The sequence below is a fragment of the Phyllostomus discolor genome, chromosome 9, assembly GCF_004126475.2.
Source record: "Phyllostomus discolor isolate MPI-MPIP mPhyDis1 chromosome 9, mPhyDis1.pri.v3, whole genome shotgun sequence".
Lineage (NCBI taxonomy): Eukaryota > Metazoa > Chordata > Mammalia > Chiroptera > Phyllostomidae > Phyllostomus > Phyllostomus discolor.
Window position 1 is genome coordinate 69,112,998 of NC_040911.2, and position 21,857 is coordinate 69,134,854.

The 21,857-nt window shown below is 43.0% G+C and overlaps 1 protein-coding gene across 3 annotated transcripts in view; it reads left to right on the forward strand.

Annotated features, from left to right (window-relative positions):
* Positions 1–21,857, forward strand: part of KIF16B (kinesin family member 16B) — a 332,414-nt gene that overhangs the window by 21,223 nt on the left and 289,334 nt on the right. For all 3 annotated transcript variants that reach the window (XM_036009548.1, XM_036009549.1, XM_028523744.2), the window contains exons 2-3: positions 15,665–15,734; positions 17,640–17,753. In XM_036009548.1, coding sequence (XP_035865441.1) covers positions 15,665–15,734; positions 17,640–17,753 — 184 coding nt within the window. The remainder of the gene's footprint in view (positions 1–15,664; positions 15,735–17,639; positions 17,754–21,857) is intronic.

Genomic DNA, 21,857 nt, shown 5'->3' on the forward strand with positions numbered 1-21,857 from the left:
AGCATGACTAATAAAAGAATGGAAAAGCAACATTTGAGAGTTGAGGACTTGAGTGAAACAAGTAGAACTGGTCATTTGATGTCATCTTGTTATCTCAAGATGAGGCCTCTGGCTTCAAACAGTGAGTGCCATTACATTATGTGCTGGCCCCCGCCCCCTCCCCTTCTCCTTTGAAATGAGTTCCAAATTAGAGGTGTAAGTATTATGCCAGGTGCAACTTGAGACTTCCTTCTCCCTCATATGGCTCTCCTAGGAGGGGGCCTGTGTTATTGTGCACAGACTATTTGGTCAGTTGAGCTGCAGAAATGAGGCCAGACTGTTTTGTTCTGTCTCTCTTTTATTACAAAGAGCATGGTGATATCAGAGGGCTTTTTTACCTCAGGCCCTTCTGGCTCGATGCCAAGGTTATTTCTTTTATTTTTGCCTGTAAATTGTGGTAGTATATTCAATTTCAAGGAATCTGGGATGGATGAATTCTTGAGTGTTAAGAACCTGTTAATAGTGTCTACATTACAGCTCTGGAGAATAGCAGCTTTATTCTGCAAAGCCACATACCTGGAGGGCCTCAGGAGGGAGAGTACTGTCTAGGAGCCAGAGGGATTCTAAATTAGGGAGGTGTAGCTCATGCTGAAAAGACAGAGAGGTATGAGAGAGAAAGCCCCCTCACTGGTGATTTCTTAAATAAATTCTAAATAAGAAATTAGAAAACCTCTCTGTCTGAGGTTTTGAACAAATCAAACCTTATTTGCTCCTAGCTGGATTAAATCATACTTTATTTTGTTAAAATTCAGCTTGATTAGTTCCATCACCGTAGCCAGCATTTTCATTGCTTTCTGTCCCTTAGAGGCACCATGGGTGGGAAAAGATAATAAAATTCAAAAGAAAGTGCATGAAGTTTGAGAAGCGACAATCAGATCCTTTAAATTGGTTGCCAACTAGTCACTTAAAAAGCTCATTGCTGTTAAATGCATAATCCCTTCTCTGAATGAGGCCAGTTAGGTTCCTACCTGGGCCCTAACCCCAGTGTCTGAGGAAACAGGTGGGTGGCAGTTGATTGCAGTGGGCTGGGTGGGACTATGGCAGGAAGTCGCACCTGCTGTCCTGTGGGACACAGGAGTGCCCTGTCGCTCCATATTTCAAGAGAATCAGAAATCCAGATTTTGATGTAAAATCATCTGATTGTTAAAACACTGACAACTAATTAAAGAGTTTTAGAACACAGAATGCAACGGTCCTAGCCCAGATGCCATTTTGAAACTTCTGGTTTAGAATGAATATTTCAAAATCTTTCTCCTTTGTTTGCTTCATTTAAAATTGTATTTACTTCAGACCATTTACTCTTACTACTTTCCCACAATATTAGTGTTTTCAGTGTGTTGGGGAGGTAACATCTTTGAGTGCCCTTTGCTTCTTTCATAATTGTGCCCCTTGTATCCTTGAATTTCACTGAATGCTTGCAGAGACTGGTCCTTTCCTTGTTGCCACAAAAATCAGGAAAGAGGCACCATGGGATATGAGGGGGGAGGCTAAAAGATAAGGTACAGCTCTAAATGGGCTTCTGCAAATTATGCTGGCAATGCTAAGGATGATGATTGTGTTTGTGTAAGCATTGTCCTTCACTGCATGCTTCACATCCATCCTCCACATTGTCGCCCCTTCTGAGGCAGGACTCAGTCCGATTTTATGCATGGGTAGGCATGCTCTGTGGTTATCAAAGCACTGATCAGTTAGAGATAGATCCAGAGCCTCAAACTGGCTCTTCAGCCGCGTGGTGGCACTGCTCTGGTTCTGTGCACACTGCCCCCCTTCTCCACCATTGCTGATGGTTTTGGTGGCCTGGTTGGTCCTTTTCCCCTGTCTCTTCTGTGACTTAACCCAGGTCCCTGCCATGGTTCATTTGTTTCTCCTTTGGGCTTTGGTAGTGGCGTCCGATTATGTGGGAGCCCCAGGTTATCCCTCTGAGACATTTAATGGGTGTTGGAAAACAAAACTAAGTTCAACTGAGTAAATTTAAAGATCTTGGGTTTTATTTACCAATTCATGAATCAGGCAGGATCCCATCTCAGGATTAGAAAGGTGCTCCAAGAAGCTGTAAAAAATGGAAGGTGTTTACAGGCAGAAGCAGGTGGGACAAGGTAGCTACTAGCAGTTATTTGAGGCGCCGGTATCACCTTTTCCTTAGAGGCCAGGATGACAGGCAGGGTTCTGTCAGGCACATTACCTTACTGTTGTTGACCAGGAAAGTCCAGATTGGCTGGTTTAAGACTCTGTTCCTGGGAGAGGCTGACACTGTAGGTAGGTTAGATATGAAGTCTTGGCTCGCTGACCTGGGACTTGGCACAGGTGACTCGGTTTGGGCCTGTTGGTTCTTTCTTTAATATGGGGAGGTAGAGAACCAGGAGGTTAGAACGCTGGCCTCATGTCTCATCTGGTGGCTTCTCATCCCAGAGAGTCAGATTTAACTGGTGAGGGGCAGAGTGGGGCATCAGGAATTTTAAAGCCCCCAGGAGATGCTGTGGGCGGTCAGGTTGGAGAAGTCGTGGGCTGGGAGTCCTTGCTGGCAGTTCGAGTTCCTGGACATGCTCCAGGTACTGGATGCTTTGGATAATGGTCGGTGTGTTTTCCTCCTGCTGATGTTTCCTGGCTCAGAAGTCTACCCAAGTGGGGACTGTGACTTCCTTCTCCTGTTTCGTTTCTTTGCTGCTGTGTGAGTTATATCACTGCTTAGAAAGCGCAAGGGAGGAATGACATTCTCTGTGTCTGACCAGTGGGGTCTGAAAAGGAGTGAGAGAAAAGGAAGAGGGGAGCAGGCACTGAGGAAGGCAGTATAACTCCATTTGCCGTTCTGAGAATATCCTGGCAAGGAACTTTCAGGTGACCTACATATGCCCTTCTCTCTCCCAGGATACAAAATGTGTGTGCACATTAGGCAATGACTGGGCTTCTTTTTCAGACTGACTATGTTTCACCTACCGTGTCAGCTGAAATCAGGTCTCTCCTTGGCCTTGCTTCCCATGCCTTTGGTGAGCCACCCATCCCACCACCAAAGGGACTTTTATAGGGCTTTTTTTGGCTTGTTTGTTCTCAGCCATGTGGGGTCATCCTGGGTTGTTGAAGGGCAAGAGCATGATTATACATTTCGGTACGCCCCCCACCCCCTCCCAGCAGAGAGGTTTGTAAAGTGGAGACATCTGCATTTGTCCATTGGTCTGCTCCTGCCTCCAGCTGCTCTCTGTAATTAACTCGGGAGTGAGCCTTGCTGGCTTGCTTTCGGGGAGGGCTGGGGGAGGGCTGCAGGCACTGGCAGGATATCTTGAAATTGGAAATTCAGTATCTTGTCACAATTACCAGATGTAATTCACTGGTATTTAAAAATAAGTGAAAGAATTTTGGAGTTTCTGATATTTGTATCTTTTTAATGAACTGTGGCCTCCAGAATGTATTGATGGAGATAAACCATTTCTAAACAAAACTTATGAAAATCAACTATGTGGTGGTTCTTCATTTTTTTGAGAGCTGGCAAAATGTATTTTCTGGATTTCCTCCATTTCCACACTTTTTGGGAAAACATTGGAAAGGTTTTGTGAAAATAAATCTCCCTACCAGGTTGTAAGCTCCAAGAGGGCAGGGCTTTTTTGCTGGTTATATTCACAGTTGAATGTCAACTACCTCCATAGTAGAGGCACAATAAACATTTGCTGAATGAATGGATGGATCTTGGGTTTGTGATGGAAATAAACACATTGATTGTCTGTTATACACCTGGCCTTGTGTCGCCTGCTTTCTTCTATCACATCTTTCAAAAAATATTTACATTGAGATAGCTTAATACTCACAGTGTTGCTGTACAGTTAGTACTTTTCAGTAGCTGTGTGTGATAGGTTTTATTCAACCATTCTACAGGTGTGGAAACCAAGGCTTGGCAAAGTTAAATAAGGTGCCAAAGTCACAGAGTGATTGAGAATTGGGATTAGAACCCAGGGCCCCAAGCCCAGTGCTTCCCCCCACAATGATTAAAGCACTCTGCCTGGCAGCATCAGGTACTGTGCTTGATGGAAAAGCTGCATTAGACGATGATTGCATCTTATCCTGCCCTGACTTGAAGGAAAGTCTTTGGAGGAAAAAGTCCTTCAATTTAGTATTTTGAAGCATATTTTTCTCCTATCTGGTATATTTGGCAGGCAATGTAGTAAAAGGAATCAATTTTCTTTTTATAGGCCAGCTATATATATATTTTTTCAAAAGCTGTCACTAAGAACATTTTTCTAAAACAAATCTGGAAGGAATGTTGTAGTGATGGTATGGGTTAGAGCAGAGAACACTTATTTCTTTGTGTTTCATGGCACTACAGCACAAAACTGGAACATCTTGGGGCATTCAACAGTTGGTTTAATGTCTGAATACAGGGGCACAAAAGGAATTATGATATGTGTTCTTATTGTTCTTAATATTTATATTTACACCCTCTTAAACTTCCACTTTTCTTTTATGAATGTGTTGTTCATGAGTTTTGGAGAAGTGTGTTGAAGAAGATTGGCCATATGCCCACCCTTTTCTGTGTCTCAGAAGGGACAGAAGGTCCCTGTGCCTGGGGCCTGAGTCAGAGTCACAACTGTGGGTCTGCGGGAAGAGCCCAGCTTCGTTTCTGCCTTTGGAGTTAACATCTGCCAAGTTAACTGGTATTTATAGGAAAAACACATCTGCATTTAAAAATTAAAAAATATAATAAACGTTGAAGCATCAACTTTATTTTAGTACTCGAGTTTAAGGGTAGTATCATGTTTTTAGTTCATCTGTTTATTCACTCTTTGATTGCTCATTCATTCATTCATTCATTCAAGTGCTTGCCTGTGTGGAAGGACTGCTGGATGTTGTGGATCTGTAAAAGGTGGGGTATGAACTCTGCCCCCAGGAAGCGTCTGGACTGGTGGGGGAGACAAACATGTTGTCCACCAGTTAAACAGAATGTGGTGTGTTATGGAATATCACACAGAAGGTAATGACTAAGAGGCACCTGGGAAGGCCTCTTGGAGGAGGATACATCTTTAAGGGCTTTGAAGGAAAAGTGAGGAGGAGAAAAGTATATTTGAGGCAGAGGGACCAGCATTAGAGTCTTTGTGAGTCCTGGAAGAAGGAGTACTTTGGAATGGGATGGGGAGCTTGGGTAGCTGACTTTGTACCCTGTTCAGAGAGTAATATTTGTATGGATTCCTTAAATGTGCTGACTGGCCCATTGTGTTACCACAGGAGCCCAAACTTACATAACCCCTGCCTTGAGGAGGATGTAGCTGAAATCAAGTTAGGGGGCTAGCTTTGCCCTCAGCAGTTCTCTGTGGCTTTGAAGTGTTGAATTCTTGCTTAATTCGTCTAACCTTTCATAGTGCTGACTGTAGTAGCAACTTCAAATGAGTCACCTAACCTCCTGGGTCCTCAGTTTCTCAGCATGAGATGGGGTCATGGGCAAGGTTTCTTCCTCTCTTCTGAGTTCATCCTCTTTTTGTCAAGTGCTCTATTTCTGAGCCTCACCTTGGCTCTCCAGCCCTTCACCGTCTTGGCCTCCTGCAGAGTATCCAAAATGACCAAAAGTGTCATTGTCATCTTTAGTCTTGAGCAAAATTTAATTATTTATGATTTTGGGGTTGAATTTTGTAATGTTCGAAATTCTTCAGCTTTCTACCAGCTTTGCTTAACTGGGACTAGGCTTGCATGACAGAATGAAGCCTAGTGCTCTGAGTGAATTAACTTTACTCTTATGCTCCTGGAATGGTACTAATTATGACCTTCTTTAGGTTCTTACTCAATAATGTGTATATTATCCACCCCCCTTTCTGTTTTACCACAAGCTGGACTGTAGTTTTCATACTCCTTTACTACTTGCTCTTTCTCCCCACTTCACAGTGTTTCTCAGTGACTTCTGGACTTTTCTTTGGAATTGGGGGCAGCTGGGCTCATGTAGAGGATCGGCTGAGACCACCCAGTAAAGCACCATCTCAGAGGGAGCTGAAGGCATTTAAGTTTCCACACTCTATGTGGAGTCCCAGCTCCTCTCAGGTGAGGAGGGATTACAGACCAAGGCAGTGGCTCTCAAGCCTGGTTGGTCGCCAGCACCTCCTATGTTAAATGTACAGATTCCTGGTCCCTTGTCCTGGGATTCTCACTTGGTAGGTGTGGGTTGGGCTCTTCAGATGACTTGGGAATTCTAGCAGGTCTTGGGGATTCAAATCTGGCTGCATTGTCTTGTTGGGAACTGCCTGACTGGTATCAGAAGCTGAAACCCCCGCCTAGGCTAAGGCTAAGGGAACGCCCTTGGAACCGTAAGCTAGCAAGGAGACAAGGGCTTGTCTCCCTGGCAGGAATGGTGCTTCTGCTGCTGAACCCCAAAAAGCTTGGTCGGTTAGCCAAAGACGGGTAAGATTCCCCACGGGGGGAATGACCTAAGCCAGGCACGATCACTTTGGGAGGCCCCCCAAAAGAAGGACTTTGGGGGCTGCAGCAAAAGAGGGTGACGGACCCTCACTCCTCGAGTTCTCATCATCTGGGAGATTGAGTTCTCATCGCCTGGGAGAAAATCTCCTTATTGCCTTAGTTCCTGTGCTAAGCCTGAAACAATGACAGGGTGGTGTAGCTCTGTGCTGAAAAGGGCGGATTCCCCAGGTGATGAGGCCTAAGAAAGAACATGTAAATTACTGTGAAACCTTCTTTGTTTAAAATGCTCTCAGTTGAATGAGAAGGGTCCAAGGAGGAAGTTTGTTCCTCAAAGTCTTACAGCTGTTTGACCCCCACTCAATAGACCAGCAGAGTTCCTTGTTTTCTATAGTTCCTTACTTCCCCCTGATAAGTACTGTACTTTACCTGAATTATTATGCAAAATGAGCCCAATAAAAGCAGGTATGGATGGTAAATCGGGGCCCTCCCCACTGGGGGGGTGGCCATGTCGTCCCTACTTCCCCACAGAAACTGGTCTGTCTCTGTGCATGTGTGTTTGTTTCTCGCGTGTTTTTCGGCGAGCCATCCACAGCGTTCCGTGGTCACTGCTGGCCGGTGACCCACGCACAACATTGTCTTTTGGGCCCATCTCCACTGTCACCCCTGGCCCAGCACCTCCTGCTCGGCGTCCTCACTGGGCTTCTGCTCTGCTCTCGCTCCTCTGGAGTCCACACAGCAGCTGGAGGGATCATTTAGAAACCTAAGTGTGATCATGCCACTCCCCTGTACTCAGAACCTTCACATGTCCTTTGCTTCAGATCACATTTTAGTTCCAAAGGCTTAGCCATTGACCCAAGGCCTTGAAGGCCTGACGTGGTGTGGCCCCAGCCTCCTTTTCTGGCCGCATCCTCCATTTTGCATCCCCTCTTTCTTCTGCAGTCACACAGGCCCTTTGTTCTTTCCCAAGGCTCTGGCTGGGTCCTGCCCCAGAGCCCGTGCTCCTGCTGTTTTCTTTACCTGAAATGCTCTCCCCAGATCTTTGCAGGGCCCTCAGCCTTGTTCTGGTCAAGTCTTTGCTCACACATTCCCTCAGGTGAGGTCTTTTCTGAGTACTTGCCTCCCCCTGCCTCTGCCCTGGGCACCCTTTCATTTCTTTATAGAATTTAGTAGTATCTGAAATGTAATTGCATTTATTTTTTTCTAACTGCCGCACTGAAATGCAGATTCTGGGAAGGCACAGTCTGTACCCTTTACCACTTTTTCCCTACATTGAGAGTATTATCTGGCATGTTCAAGGTACTCACTAAATATTTGTGGACTGAATGAACACACAAATCTCCCCATATGCCCATTCCAGGAGCATAAGAGTAAAGTTAATTCACCCAGTGACCCAGGTAAGGGCTTGTTAGCCAACAGCTAAACCTCCATAGTCTCAAGGCAACTCATTTGCATTGAGACAATTCTGATTGTTAGGCTTTCTTTACTTCAGCTGGAAACAAAACCAGTATCTGTCTTCTTCCTTGCCCATTACTGTCTGTTGGGGAGTTGGGTGGTGGCTGCCGCTTGTCAGTGTGCCCTCTGGCATCAATTTAGGGGAGGTAGTGTGGCGGATCCTGTGCTTGCTGCCCAGATCTTCCTTTGCTGAAGCTTGTTGCCCAGCTCTGGAGTGCTGTTGGCTTGGCCTTCATGTCAGCGCCTCAGGGCCTCAAGCTTTTCCCTTCCCCGGGAGGAGGAGGGAATAAAGACCTGGTCATCCGGTTTCAACCTGGGCAACTCTGAAGGGTCACTATAGCTCCAGGGCTGCCTGTGGGGTCCACTGAGGCAACTGCACTGTTCCCTCTGCCCAGTCCTGCTTCTGTCTCCTCCTGCTCCAGGTGTTAATCACTAGGGCACACCTTAATGAGCAAGCACCCTGCGTGCTAAACTCACCCAGATTGTCTGCCTCTCTGGGATCCCAGCCTCTAACAGCTGGCTCTTTGCCTAATGTTTTAGGTTTATTACACCCTCTCTAAACCAGGGCAAGATAATAAAAGGCTCAGCTTAATAGCTCCCTCCTGTGTTAGCAGGGGTCAGCAGAGGATTTCATTCAGCATGTGATGCTCATAGCATCTGGGATTGTGCAGCGCTGCTGTCCTTGGCTCTTTCATGGTGATAACCCATGGGGAGTGGGGTGGAGGCCATGCAGACTGGCTGCCACTCAAGGTTGGTACTTGGATGTAGGTCATGGTGCTCCTGACTTCCACCTGCCTGCTGTGTGGTGAGGTGCATTCTGAGCACCTGAAATAAAGTCAGGGTGGTTGTCTGAGAAACTCACTGCATGTTTTTTTCAGGATCAGTTTTCCCTGGGTTTTTCTTAAAAACTGTGCTGTGGGCTTTTAGGAATTCCATGAGGAGCTATTAAGTATAGTTGGCAGCCCCAGAATCTTTGAGTGCTCAGAATTGGCCATTAGGATAAGGAAAATACGGCTTCAGGAGAACAGCCCTCCCTAAGTTTGTTTCTGCACTTTAACATAAGTGAAGTGACACATTATATTATGGGGTCTCCAGTACTCCACTGGTTGCTGAGGGTGTAATTGAAGACTCCACTCAGTCACTCTCTGGGCTTGAGAAATGGAGGCTGATACAAATGCATTTCACTGGAATTGCCTGCTGGGTGCACACCCCTGGGTAAGAGATGGTGCTGTCAGTGTTAGCAACCAACAGTAAAGTATGAGTAGGTCTCATGCAATATTTGGGATATAGTTATACTGAAAATTTATTTTTTTATCTGAAATTCAGATTTAATTGGGTGTCCTGTGTTTTATCTGGAACCTGAATGAAGGAGAAGAAAAGTGCTGTTGGGTTGAGTGGAGGGACGGAGCAAATCATTGAGCATAGGGGATCAGGAATGCTTCCCAAAGGAGGGGAGTCTGGGCCTGGTTTTGAATGTTGAGCACCGTTTTGCAGAAAGGTAGGGAAGGAGAGAGGCACATCTAGGCCGTGCATGAGGGTACCTATGGCAGGGGGCGGTGTGGAAGTGCAAGGCAAAGGTGAGGTGTCTTCTCTGTGGCTGGATAGTCAGGAGGGGAGGGTAATGAGCTCGCCATGTGAGGATGTGGACTTAACCCTAGAGCACTGAGGAGCACCCAAAATTTTAATTCAGGGGCTTTTTGTCTTTTAATTAACTAAAGCTACTTTAATTATAAAAGTAATATGAAGTCATGCTAAAATAAATTTCAGCAGTGAGATGTTCAATTTATTTTCTCATCCCCTGAAGTCCAGAGGTAACCACTGTTAATAGCTTCCTGTTTATCCTTTCAGAAATGTTCAGGGATGTTCTGTGCATCTGGAAGTATGTGTGTGCATATTCTGCCTTGTTGTATTTATTGAACAGCAAACTGGATCATGGTCAGCACACAGTTTTGCTCTGTTCTTTCTCCCACTTACAGTGTTCCTTGGGCTTTGCATAGTAGTACACATGGAGTTCACACCTTTTTTTTAAAAAAACAGATTTTTAAAATTTATTTTTAGAGGGAGGGGCAGGGAGGAAGACAGGGAGAGAAACATCAAAGTGTGGTTGCCTCTCGTGCATCCCTACTGGGGACCTGGCACACAACCCAGGCATGTGCCCTGACTGGGAACTGAGCCAGCAACTTTTTGGTTTGCAGGCCTGTGCTCACTCCACTTAGCTAAACTAGCCAGGACACCTTCTTTTTTTTTTATATAGACTTTTTAATTTTTATTTTTGCTGTTGAGTGTCCTGTGATATGAAGGCAGTTAAATATTGCTTTCTTAGTCTGTAAGTTTTAAAGTGAATTTGGGAGGATACTGATTTACTTCCGAGGTTGGGGTGAATAAGCCAGTCTTTAGTCTCTTCCAAGCAGATGGCTCAGTTTGGAGATCTTACACCGTCTAGTCAGGCTGTTTATTATGGGATGGCCAAAAATGCTATCAGTGAATAAATGGAATCAATTTGAATTGCTGAACAATTCAAAAACATTTTCAAAATATTTGAAATAACACAGGGTTGTTTTTTCAAGTAAGCTTTCTCCTACTCATGTCTGAAAGCTCATAATTTTTATCTCTTTATGATTTGATATTTTAAAATTGTCTTTTTTCTTTCCTCCACAAAAATATTGATCTATAACTCAGTTTACTTACTCTAGTTGGTTCATTTGTGGCATCTTATGATTTGGTTTCCAGACCTTGCAAATAAATTACTTATTTATATGAAGGGACCATAATTGAGTTTTCGGGTGAGAAACCCAATTCACCAGAGTGGCCAGGGAAGGACATAGTTCATTTTGCTCTATTATCAAATCAATGTTCAAATAATATTTTAGGATTATTTATTTTCCTCAATATGAGAAAAATGTCAAGATTTATTTCCCATGTTTCTGAAATGTCAGAGGACATTGACCTGAGCTGGGGGAGCTCTCAGTACCTGCTGTTTTAGTCTTGAGCCAAATGATTAAGACAAAGCACTGAGCAGGGATTGTAAATGTTGTCCTCTTGTGCTCAGTGGACTCAGGTTGGAGGGTGAAGGAATCTGGGTTCTTGCTTCTCCGGTATTCTGTGGACTGGAGGTGGCAAACACAAGGCCCACTGGCCGAATCCGGCCCTCCACTTTGTTTTATCCAGCCTGGCACCTGGTTTCTATCTAGCAGCAGCACTGACCTCTCACTTAGCTGTTAAGGAGTAGTTACATATATACAGTCCTAAAATTACATTTGGCCCTTTGAAGGCAACTGTGAGGCTGATGTGGCCGCCGGTGAAAGTGAGCTTGACACTCCTGCTCTAGACTATTGGAGGGATGATATCAGTAGGAATAAAATCCATATAAGCAGGATAAGCTAGGTAGGTACAGGAAGGGTAGGTGAATCAAACTAGACCTGAGACAAGGCTTGCTTAAGAATGAAGACAGGAAAATACCATAGTCTGTGAGGAAGCAAGAACAAAGGATTCTAGGGGGGCTGGTAAGGGACATGGTTTCAAGTAGAAGATGGATGTGGTGAGGAGTAGGCTGGGGTAAGAACCATTCATTCATTATTTCAGTCAGTCTATCACATTTAGCAACATTTTATGAGCACCTCAAAGTTGCAGGTACTGTGCCAGGACCTGGGGATGTAAATGTAGGCCAGCAGAGTCCTTACTCTTAAGTTCTCAGTTTGGTGGGTGAGACAAGCATGTGGTCTATCTAATGAGGGGATAGGGCAGAAGGCTTGCAAAGGCTCTCTGGGTGACATGTGATCACTGTTAAAATGACTTCAAACGGTTTTCGGCAGCCTTACACTGGCATTGGGAAGCAGCCTGGAGGTAGAAAGGGCTGGAAGCTGGTAGCTGGGCAGAGTGCTGAGAGTGAGGGAACCTGGGTGTGGTGGCACTCAGGTGACTCTTTAGAGCCGATTATGTCAGACAGTTATTGCTCTTGGTCGGAAGCTAATGTACAATATAAGAGCAAGGGGTGGAGACAGTTTCAGCTGACTTAGGTTATATCCATATTCTTGCATTCAATTTAGAAAATAAACTTAAAGGTCAAAGTAAAAAGTTAGTGAGTTTCCCAGTGTACAAAGTACAAACATTGTGGAGTTTCTTTCATGAGAGTAAATGTAAGAATAGTCATTACCCTGCCATATTAATATAATGTCAGAGCAGTGCTTGTCAGACATTAGTGTTCATTGGAATCACCTAGGACTCTTGTTAAAATGCAGGTTCCTTCCCATTCAGTAGGTCTGAGGTACAGCCTGAGTTCCCAGTGGCTGATGGTGCTGCTGGGTCCTGGGCTACGTTTTGACTAGTAAGGGTTTGAGTAGGGTACCTGTCTTTGGGGTACAGAACTTTCTGAGAAACAGGAAGCCCAGGGTTCCTCAGGACAGTGAACCTGTTGCCATCCCCTTCCCCATCACCACACTTGAGTCATACAGTGTCAAGGAGGTAGTGAATGCTTTGAAACCCACCTAGCTTGTTCAGTTTTGATTTCAGAAGTGCTCATCAAAAGATACTCTTATATTACATAATGGTCTTTCAGTCAGTAGCTTTCCTAGTATTTTTATAGAATGGATGTTAATTTAGAACTAGGAAAGTACTTTTGTGGTTACCTATAGCTTAGACTAAACGATCTTGTAGAGGGCCCTTGTACCTCCAAAGGTATAAGGCTCTGGACCTGTGGCATTACTTAACCTCGGGCTTCTGACACAAGTGGCAGGTATGGTAGCAGCTGAATTGCTTCAAGTTTTATAAACAAGAATTGACAGGGTCACCTCTAATCTTAGATCCCTGGATAATTCTGTGCACCCCCCCACCCCCAGGCACTTGTTGATATTAATGGTTTTAAAATGAGAGCTCTAGACAGATTAGTAAGTGACTGAGAAATGCCTCACAAGGAATGGGAGGAATCCAGATGGGGCAGTCTGGGGTATTAAAACTCATCCATGCAGTTTTCTTGACTGGCAGGGTATGCTCTAGGAGGCAGTTAAATGCTTCAGGAAAGGCACCAATTTGTGGAGTATTTGTTTTGTGGGCCACAAGAACATGGGATTTCCCCAAGGCACATCTCACTTTTGGGCCCAAGACCTGGAGGGTGGGAGTGGAAGTGCCTTGCACGTGGGCGGGATTCCAGCTGCATCCTTCTTCCCCCTGGCTTGGAGAAGTTAAATGGGGTCCGTGTGACTCTGCTGTAGTTTTTGAATGGTGTTCACTACAACATGCTCTTTAGGTTTATGTGTTCTGTCTGTTCATCTTGAAGTGGTCAGGATGTTACCAGCACCTGGATCCTCTACCCCTGAATTATTTTGAAGTAAATCCAAAACACCATAACATTTTATCTATAAATATTTTAGTATGTATCTCTAAAAGGTTAAGACAAAAAATCATCATGATACTATAATCATTTAAAATAGTAATAATAATTCCTTAATATCATCAAATACCTAGTCCATGTTAACATTTCTCTACATATAATTTCCAAAAGCCTTTTCTGTTTGAGTTGAGATCCAATTGGTTACATCTTTCAAGTCTTTTTTAATAGGTTACTCTTCCCTCTTTATATTCCTTGCAATTTGTTGTTACTGTTATTGAGTAAATCTGCTCGTTTATCTACCGGCCTTCCCAGAGGCTGGATGGTGGTGCTGATTGCCTCCCTGCACTGTTGGTGGTGTCCTGCCCCTGTCCCCCCCCCCACCCCTGCCTCTGTATTCCTGGTGGTTCACTGAGGACAGGACTGCCGTGGCAGTGGTGTTGGCTCTGCAGTTAGGATGCGCCCATGTCTGATTGTGTCCTGGAGGCTGGAGTTAGCAGCCATTAATGGTCACTCTCTAGAGACATTAATGCACCATGGTTTGCACAATATTGATATTCTAATTCTTTCATTCCATCTTCATTTATTAGCTGGAATACCCTGGGAAGAGAAACTTCCCCTCAACAACTCTGACAGTCGTTTGGCTACTCTGGATTGCAGATTGTTTAGGAAATGCAGAGGATATGCTTGATTTTTTCCCCTTTATCTAATAGCTTTCAAAATAATGAGGTGATTCTCTTGATCCTCTAAAGGAGATCATTCAGTTTTTATTTTTCAGTTATGAGTTAATAAACTTGTTCATATTCTATCTGTTTCTCTTGCAGTTATTATTATTTTTCCTGCTCAACTTTGGCCAGTAGGAACTTACTCAGGTTTACTCTTGGGTCCTTTTGACATGGCCGTTGTGTCAGTTATTTCTTGCTGTGCAACAAATTACTCCCAGTGTAGGGGTTTGAAACACTGTTTATTATCTGACAGTTTCTGTGGGTCAAGAGGCTTGTCTCTCAAGGCTGCACTTTAGGTGGCAGCCTGCTCCACAGCCAGGGCCTGGTGTGGCTGGGGTGGGGCTGCCCTTGTTCACCGGGAGGCAGGCCTTGGTTCCTCAGAGCAGGGGCAGCTGGCTTTCCCCATTGCCAGGGCTCTCTCGCTCTCTATCAGTTTTAAATAAAGTTCATGCTAGTTTCTTCTCATTCAGATTTAGGATTATAGAGCTTTTACTTAATCTCATAAATCTTATGTTTGTATCTCTTTTCAACCAAAAACTTTCATTCTCAGTGGCACCTACATAATTACTCATGTATTATCCCACAGTACACAAACAGAAATCACACAATGATGATGCCTACTTTACCACCAAAGGCATGATTACTGAAAATGCTGTGAGATTTCTTTATAGTTCTTTTTCTCCTTAGGCTATGTTCCATCACATTATACAGTCAAATTCTTCCATACTGTCATAATTGAAATGGTTTCCTGCTGTGCAGCACACACTTAGGTTTATTTGCTTCGACTTAAAAGTTTGCATTTTAGATTACTTTAATATATAATACAGGGAAGCATTTTTCTTAGTCTGTTGATATCTTGCTTCCAGGCATATCCTGTTTGGCTCAAATGAACTCTAATATACTCTTACAAAAATTTTTAAAAAATCATATACCTTTGTTTCATTTTGTGTAAATTATTTTCTTCATTCTAAAGATGATTTACAGATTAAGTTGTTTCTTTTTTAGAAATCTAGGTTCCAATCCTGTTTGCTCTACTACATTTTCTTCTTTTTCCATTGGTAGCGTTTTGAAAAGTGCCAGGTTATCTTTCTTATCTTGGAATAACTAGTAGCATTCTTGTATACTTTTTTCCACTTTGCAGTCACCACTTAACAATAGATCCTAGCTTCCACTCCATAGCAGTGTATAGAGATCTTCATTCCTTTTTCAGTGACATAACACTCTGTTGTGTAGACATGTCATTTGTTTTAGAGAATGACACTTTTTTAGGGGTTCTCTTGACTTCCTGTTCTGAATGGAGACGGAAGCAAGATGGGAGGTGGCGGCAGTGCCCTGGCTGCTCCTCGAAGCTGCACTGGTTGTGACCACTTGGTCCACTTTTCCTCTTTGCTTTCATCCTGGGTGGAGGGATAAAGTGTCTTTCTTTTTATAATCAGTTAAGTGGGGCTGCTTTTTTCATGATTTATAGGCCTCCAAAGTTTCTGTCATTTCATTTACACTCCTTTTGACTTACAGTTAGAAACTTTTCCAGATTTTGACAACATGTGATTTGTCAGTTTTTGATGGAGGTAGCTATTTTATGTGTCTTCTTGTTTATATTAGTAAGGATTTGGCAATAGTGGTGTCAGGGATTGTACTTCAGATGCCATTTAGAAACAAACTCCCATATGTAAAAAGTAAGAATTATTTTTATAACAATCTTTTTTCTCCTAACCCAATTGAATTATTTGTGTTGCAGGGAAAAGGACTTGGAAGCCAAATTCATTATTCAAATGGAGAAAAGCAAAACAGTAATCACAAACTTAAAGGCAAGTAGTAAACTGGTCTCCTCCCCTTCTGTGAGCCCCATGTTCATTGCAGTGACTTGCGGATAAGTGAAACGCTTCTGCTGTTTCGCACTCCTTTCTCAGTTCAGTTAGCCATGTCAGCTGGCTCTTGGATTGGGCTCAGTCAGCAACAAGCGGGTTGAGCCTCGGTTTTCTCTTCTATCCCTGGTTTCATTTGACCTGAAAACCAGACCCAAGCTGAGTTCATTGGCTTAGTCTAGACCCAGGCATTTTTATCCTGTATCCTGTGTCCTTAGCCTGGTCATGGACTGCTTTTTGTGAATTATTAAATAAGCTTTGGCCCTACTTACTTTTAATAAAAATAATGATATTCATAAACTTTGCAAGAGGTGCTGGTATTATTCAAAATTCAAGGGATAAAAACACTGAACTTTTTTCTGAAAAAAATTGAAAAAATAATTTTCTATGATGGCAAGTTCTTTCTTTTGCATTTAAATTATCCTATTAGTTTCTTTGATCAGTGAATTGTTAAGTCCCTGAATACTTTTTACTTAGGGAGGAAATGAGGGCATAAAATTAATAATAAAGAAATCACATGCTTTATGGATTCATCCCTTTTTCCTTAGATATTTGTCACAAACTTACAGGTATGCTTTTCTGAGGCCTGCTGCTGCATGGTCAAGTGCAGATCAGTCTCAGGTTGGATTTCGCTTAATCTGTGGCTCAAGGGACTGGACACTTTGAAATCTAATTTCATAGTGGTGCAACTTGATCTCCAATGATAGAAGGTGGGGAATGCTCCTGTCTTCCAGTTGGGTTGTGCCCTAGATAATTTGATAGGCCTCTGAGGCTCCGGTGTCCCTTTGCCTGAGGCATTCTCCAGTGGAATGCCTTTCTTTCCCCACCCACCACAATCCTTGTACATTCTGGCTCTGACTGGCCCACACTTAGCTGTCCCTACTTTGACCTCCCCATCTTCTCACATTTCTGCCAGCCACCACTTGTTCTTTCCCTGATGTTAGTGACCTTTGCTTTGCTTTGCATCGCTTCGCTTCATGTATCTTTGTAAAAACTTTAATCATTAAAAAATTCTATTTACTGAAACAGAGCGAGAGACTTTTCTTTGTGCATGGTGAAATCAATTTTCCTTGATTACTCTGTTGTTTTTTGAGATTTGCAAACATTTCCTTGATTGATATAACCAGAACATAAACACCCACACTTTTAACATTTTAATAATAAGAGCCTTAAAACATCTTTACAGTGTCTGAATTATTTTGGGAAAATATGTTGCTCATTGAATTTATTCAGGAAGCTGTGTAAGGCTTTGGTGGCATGTGAAGATTTTTAAACATGGTTTTGGTTCAATTTAGGTATGGAGCAAGGTAGACAAGATATATGCAAACATTTGCAATAATGTGGTATGTCTTGGGAGAGTCTCGTCTCTCAGGGGTAGAAGGAAGTGTTTCTGGATGGAATACCCAAGGGGTGCTTCATGGAAGAGGAAGACTATCACCTGGAGTTTTCACTGGGGCCACAAAATCACTGACTCTAAGGGATTTCAGGTACACGAGGGTCTGTGTGAATAGCTGCCCTGGAGTTATGCAGACCCCAACTCTGGTGGTTTCACTTATATAAAGGGAACAGTAAAAAGCATTGAAGATAGGATAAAACAGAGTCAGGCTGGAGTGTCGGGTTCAAATAAAGTAATTGTGCTAACAAGTCCAGGAAAGTAGCTTTGGGTCATATCATGGATTGACTCTAGATTTATTTATTTTGGTGTGGTACGGGTGGTCAGGAGGAATTAAATGTTTCTTAGGATGTGAATATGAAAAATGGTGATCATTGTATATTTTTTAAGAAGAAAAAACTTTAGATCAGTTTTCCACTGACAGTGTTCCTATTATTATAATCTTATCTCTCCAGATACCAGAAGGAGGGACTGGGGACTCCGGAAGAGAACGCACCAAGACCTTCACTTATGACTTTTCTTTTTATTCTGCTGATACAAAAAGTCCAGATTATGTTTCACAAGAAATGGTAAGATATTTTCAAAATCTCTATTTTGGTTTATTTTCATGTTGAGGAAAACATGCGTACCCTAAAATTCTTAAAACATCAATTAAAAATATAATTTACATAAAATTAGTCTTTGCTAATTTAGCTTTTTGATTATTATATAGCACCATTTATCTTAAGCCTAAGAATTCAATCCCTAAAATGCTGATTTTTCTTTTAGCTTCAAAGCATGATGATCATAACTTTTGTTTCAAAACTTTGACACTACTATTTTGAAGGAGCTCTGCAAATAAACCATTTTTAGGGGGACATTTATGTGCTGCTGAACGTGACAAATAAGCCACGTAGCCTTGAATCTTGCTGTGGTGCAGAGCTTTACAAGGTGGACTTCAAACACAAGTCATATCTCTCCTGCTGGAGTGGATCATTGTAGGTTCTAGAAAGAAAGAACATTTTGTCCAAAATGTTTATAGAACCTCAAGTAACATGAAACCTGTGCTGTAGGCTTTTACAGTCTAAAATGTAGATATGACATGGGCAGGTAAGAATAGACTCAAAGATCCTCCTAGGATGCTATCGAATATGGACATTTCCTGTGAGCAGAAGGACAAGGGTGTTTCCATAGGTGGGTCAAGGAGGGTGTCTGAGCCCAGTGGTGTTAGGGAAAGCACCAGTGTTGGGGGAAGAACATGGGTTTCATGGCTGAGCCTCCTCTTGGCTCGTTACTGCTTCAGGTCTTCATGTGTTTAAACAAGGATAAGAATTCCAGCCTGTCCTGGGTTGTAATGCATGCAATGGCATCTTGTCTGGTTTCTTGCAATTTGATGTGTCTATATACCTAAATCATCGACACTGTCTGGGAATGTGTTAGAAATGCAGAATCTCATGACCTATCCCTGATCTGCTGAATCTGAAACTGCATTTTTTGCATGATCCCCAAGTTATTTACATGCACCTTAACACTTGAGAAATTTAGCTGGTTTAGAAAGGGATTGTGGAAAAGGTTGTTTTTCTGAGGCAGTGTAAATGTTGGGATAAGATAGGTTGTGAAGCAGTGCCACCGACACTGACCTCGGGGGCGACGGCCATGGGAGGATGAGACCCCAAGCAAACTTCCTAGTGGCTTCTGTTGCCGAGGTAACTGCGGCAGCGTGCTGTGTCCCCTAGCAAGTTGTCCGTGGGGAGCTAGTACCTTCGGCTGGGAGCAGCTGTCGTCCTCTGCCCTGCACCACTCTTTGTAGAGAGGATTAGCTACGAGACTGGGATTGTTGACTGCTGCGAGGACCAGCATGGGATCACTGGGCACCATCTACACACAGTAGGTCTGGTATCTCCTGGCGCTATATCCCAGGTAAAGAAAAGAATTCAGAGATGGTGGTGAGGTAGGTGGGAGCAGAGCCCAGTTCCCCCTGTGCCCAGCTGGAACACCTAGCTGATCTTTTGAGGAATAGAGTGAACAGCCAATGGAATCCCAGCTTATATGAAGTTTGGAGGCAAAAAATTGCAGACAACATTGAAAAACCTACAGTGAGGAGATGACCTGGGATGGTAAGGTCCCTGGGATCTGCAATGGGACCAAGGCTGCTGTGCCCCCGCCAGCGTCTGCTGCAGGATACGGGGAGGAGAGTTAGATCGCTAGCTCCCTCCTCTGCCAGAGCTGGGAGGGCAGCCTGCACCAGGAGGGACCTGGATGCTGGACATCCCTGGGGGGACTAGAGGCAAAGTGGGAGACTCACAGAGGTGGTATACACCCTCTGGGACTGTGGACCTGGCACCAGAGAAATGGGGGAGCCAGCCGACACCTGGAGAAGGGAGGAGTTGGGCCCCCTTGGATCCTGACTCAGATAGTCTCTGGACTGGCTGGAAAGTTGGGCTGTGTGAAGAGCCATGCACTTGTTGTGAACTGTGGGCAGCTGTTTTGTAAGGAACTTCCCAGCTAGCGCACTCCAGGGTGATTTTAGCTGCACATGCCCAGAGTGAGTGGCAGAGAGGAACGCTGCATTTTATTGTGTATGTGTATTATTTTTATCTTGTCATTATTTTTTACCACTTTTATGTTATTAGTATTTTGTTATTTCTTTTCCTTATATTTAGTTTTCCTTGTCTTATTTCCCTGTTTAATTGCATTGTTTGACTGGTTTTCCTTATTCTCTCTTTATTGTATTTCAATTTTCCGTCTTTTACTTCACCTGTGTTCCAATAACACACAACTCTTGATTGGGTACTTTCTATTCTGGTTATCCAAATCATATATTTCTTGTCATATTATTGTTGTTCCAGTACTATTGTAAATAATTGTTGTTCCATACAATTGTACATACTACACACCAGCACTCCCTGATTTTAGCCCACTTCACTTTAATCCTGAGCATTAGTATTTTTGTGGTTAACTCTGTTCTGTGTCACATTATGTCTACTTTCTATACTTTAATGTCGCTATATCTCATCATCTAATCTTGCACAAGTGCTCTGATCTGCATTTAGCTCACAATCATCCTCCCCTTTAACAAGAGTCTTATCTCTCTTTCACCTTTTATAAAAAGTGGCTAATTGGGTGAAATACCACAGTTAACACTATACTTAATTAAAAAAATCTCCTATCTCTTCTCTACTTGCTGGCACTTTAAATCCCATAAAATACTCTCCTGCTGTCTTAATCCACTTTGCCTAACCCTTGCCACTGATCAGATACAAGAAGCTGTGAGCCTCAGTATACCTGCTGGAAGAGAAAAACCACCAACAAAGAAACCACCAAAAGGTAAAAACCCAAGTACAACAAAAGAGTCCATATAAACAGAAGAAAGGGCAAACCTGGACCATCCAGACAAGGAGATAAGAGACCACAACACAGAACCTCATAGAATTCCCTTCATAGAAGTTTACTCTCCAAAGACAGCTAGCAAAGTAAAACATCAAGAAGCAGAGAAACAAACAAAAAGAGTCATCTAAAATGGGGAGACAAAAAAAGAACATGCAATCAAAAGGAATGGAAGACTCCCCACTAAAAGTTAAATGAAATGGAAGTAAACAATCTATCAGATATAGAATTCAAATGAATGATTATAAACATGCTCAAGGAGTTCACAGACAACTACAAGGAACTGAGTGAGAACTATATCAGCATGAAAAAGGAAATAGAAAACAAAAACCAGGAATAAATGAAAAATAATATATCAAACATAAAAAATACATTAGAAGGAATTATAAGCAGGCTAGATACAGCAGAGGATCGAATCAGTGAGCTGGAGAAAAAGGTAGAAAAAAACACCCAGATAGAGCAAGAAAAAGAAAAGAGACTCAAAGAACAAACAGGTGTTAAGGGAGCTGCAAGAAAACATGAAACGTAACAATAGGGATACCAGAAGGAGAAGAAGAACAGTGGGTAAGAAAACCTGTTTGAAAAGTAATGATGGAAAACTTCCCTAATTTGGTGAGAGAAAAAAATCACACAAATCCAGGAAACACAGAGTCTCAATCAAGAGGAACCCAAAGAGGCCTACTTCAAGACACATCATAATTAAAATGGCAAAATTCCAAGACAAAGAGAGAATGTTAAAGGCAGCAAGGGAGAAACAGGAAGTAACATCAAGGGAGCCCCAATAAGCCTAGCAGCTGACTTCTCAACAGAAATGCTCCAAGCCAGAAGAGAAGGGCAAGAAATATTCAAAGTAATGAAAGTCAGAGGCCTGCAACCAAGGCTACTTTACCCAGCATGGCTCTCAATTAAAATGGAAGGCCAAATAAGGAGCTACCCAGACAAAGAAGTCTAAAAGAATACAACTCTACCACACTAGCTCTGCAAGAGATGCTAAAGGGACTGCCTTAAGAAAAGGAAGGAAAGGAGTGAAAGAGAGAGAGGAACACAGGCATGAAAAATGGCAATGAATACTGTAGTTTTTGGACTATAAGATGTACTTTTTCCCCACATTTTTAAAACGATTTTATTTATTTATTGATAGAGGGGGAAGAGAAGAAGAAAGAAAGGGAAAGAAACATCACTGTGTGGTTGCCTCTTGTGTGCCCCTTACTGAGGACCTGGCCTGCAACCCAGGCATGTTTTCTGACTGGGAATTGAACCAGCAACCCTATGGTTCACAGGCCGTGCTCAATCCACTGAGCCACACC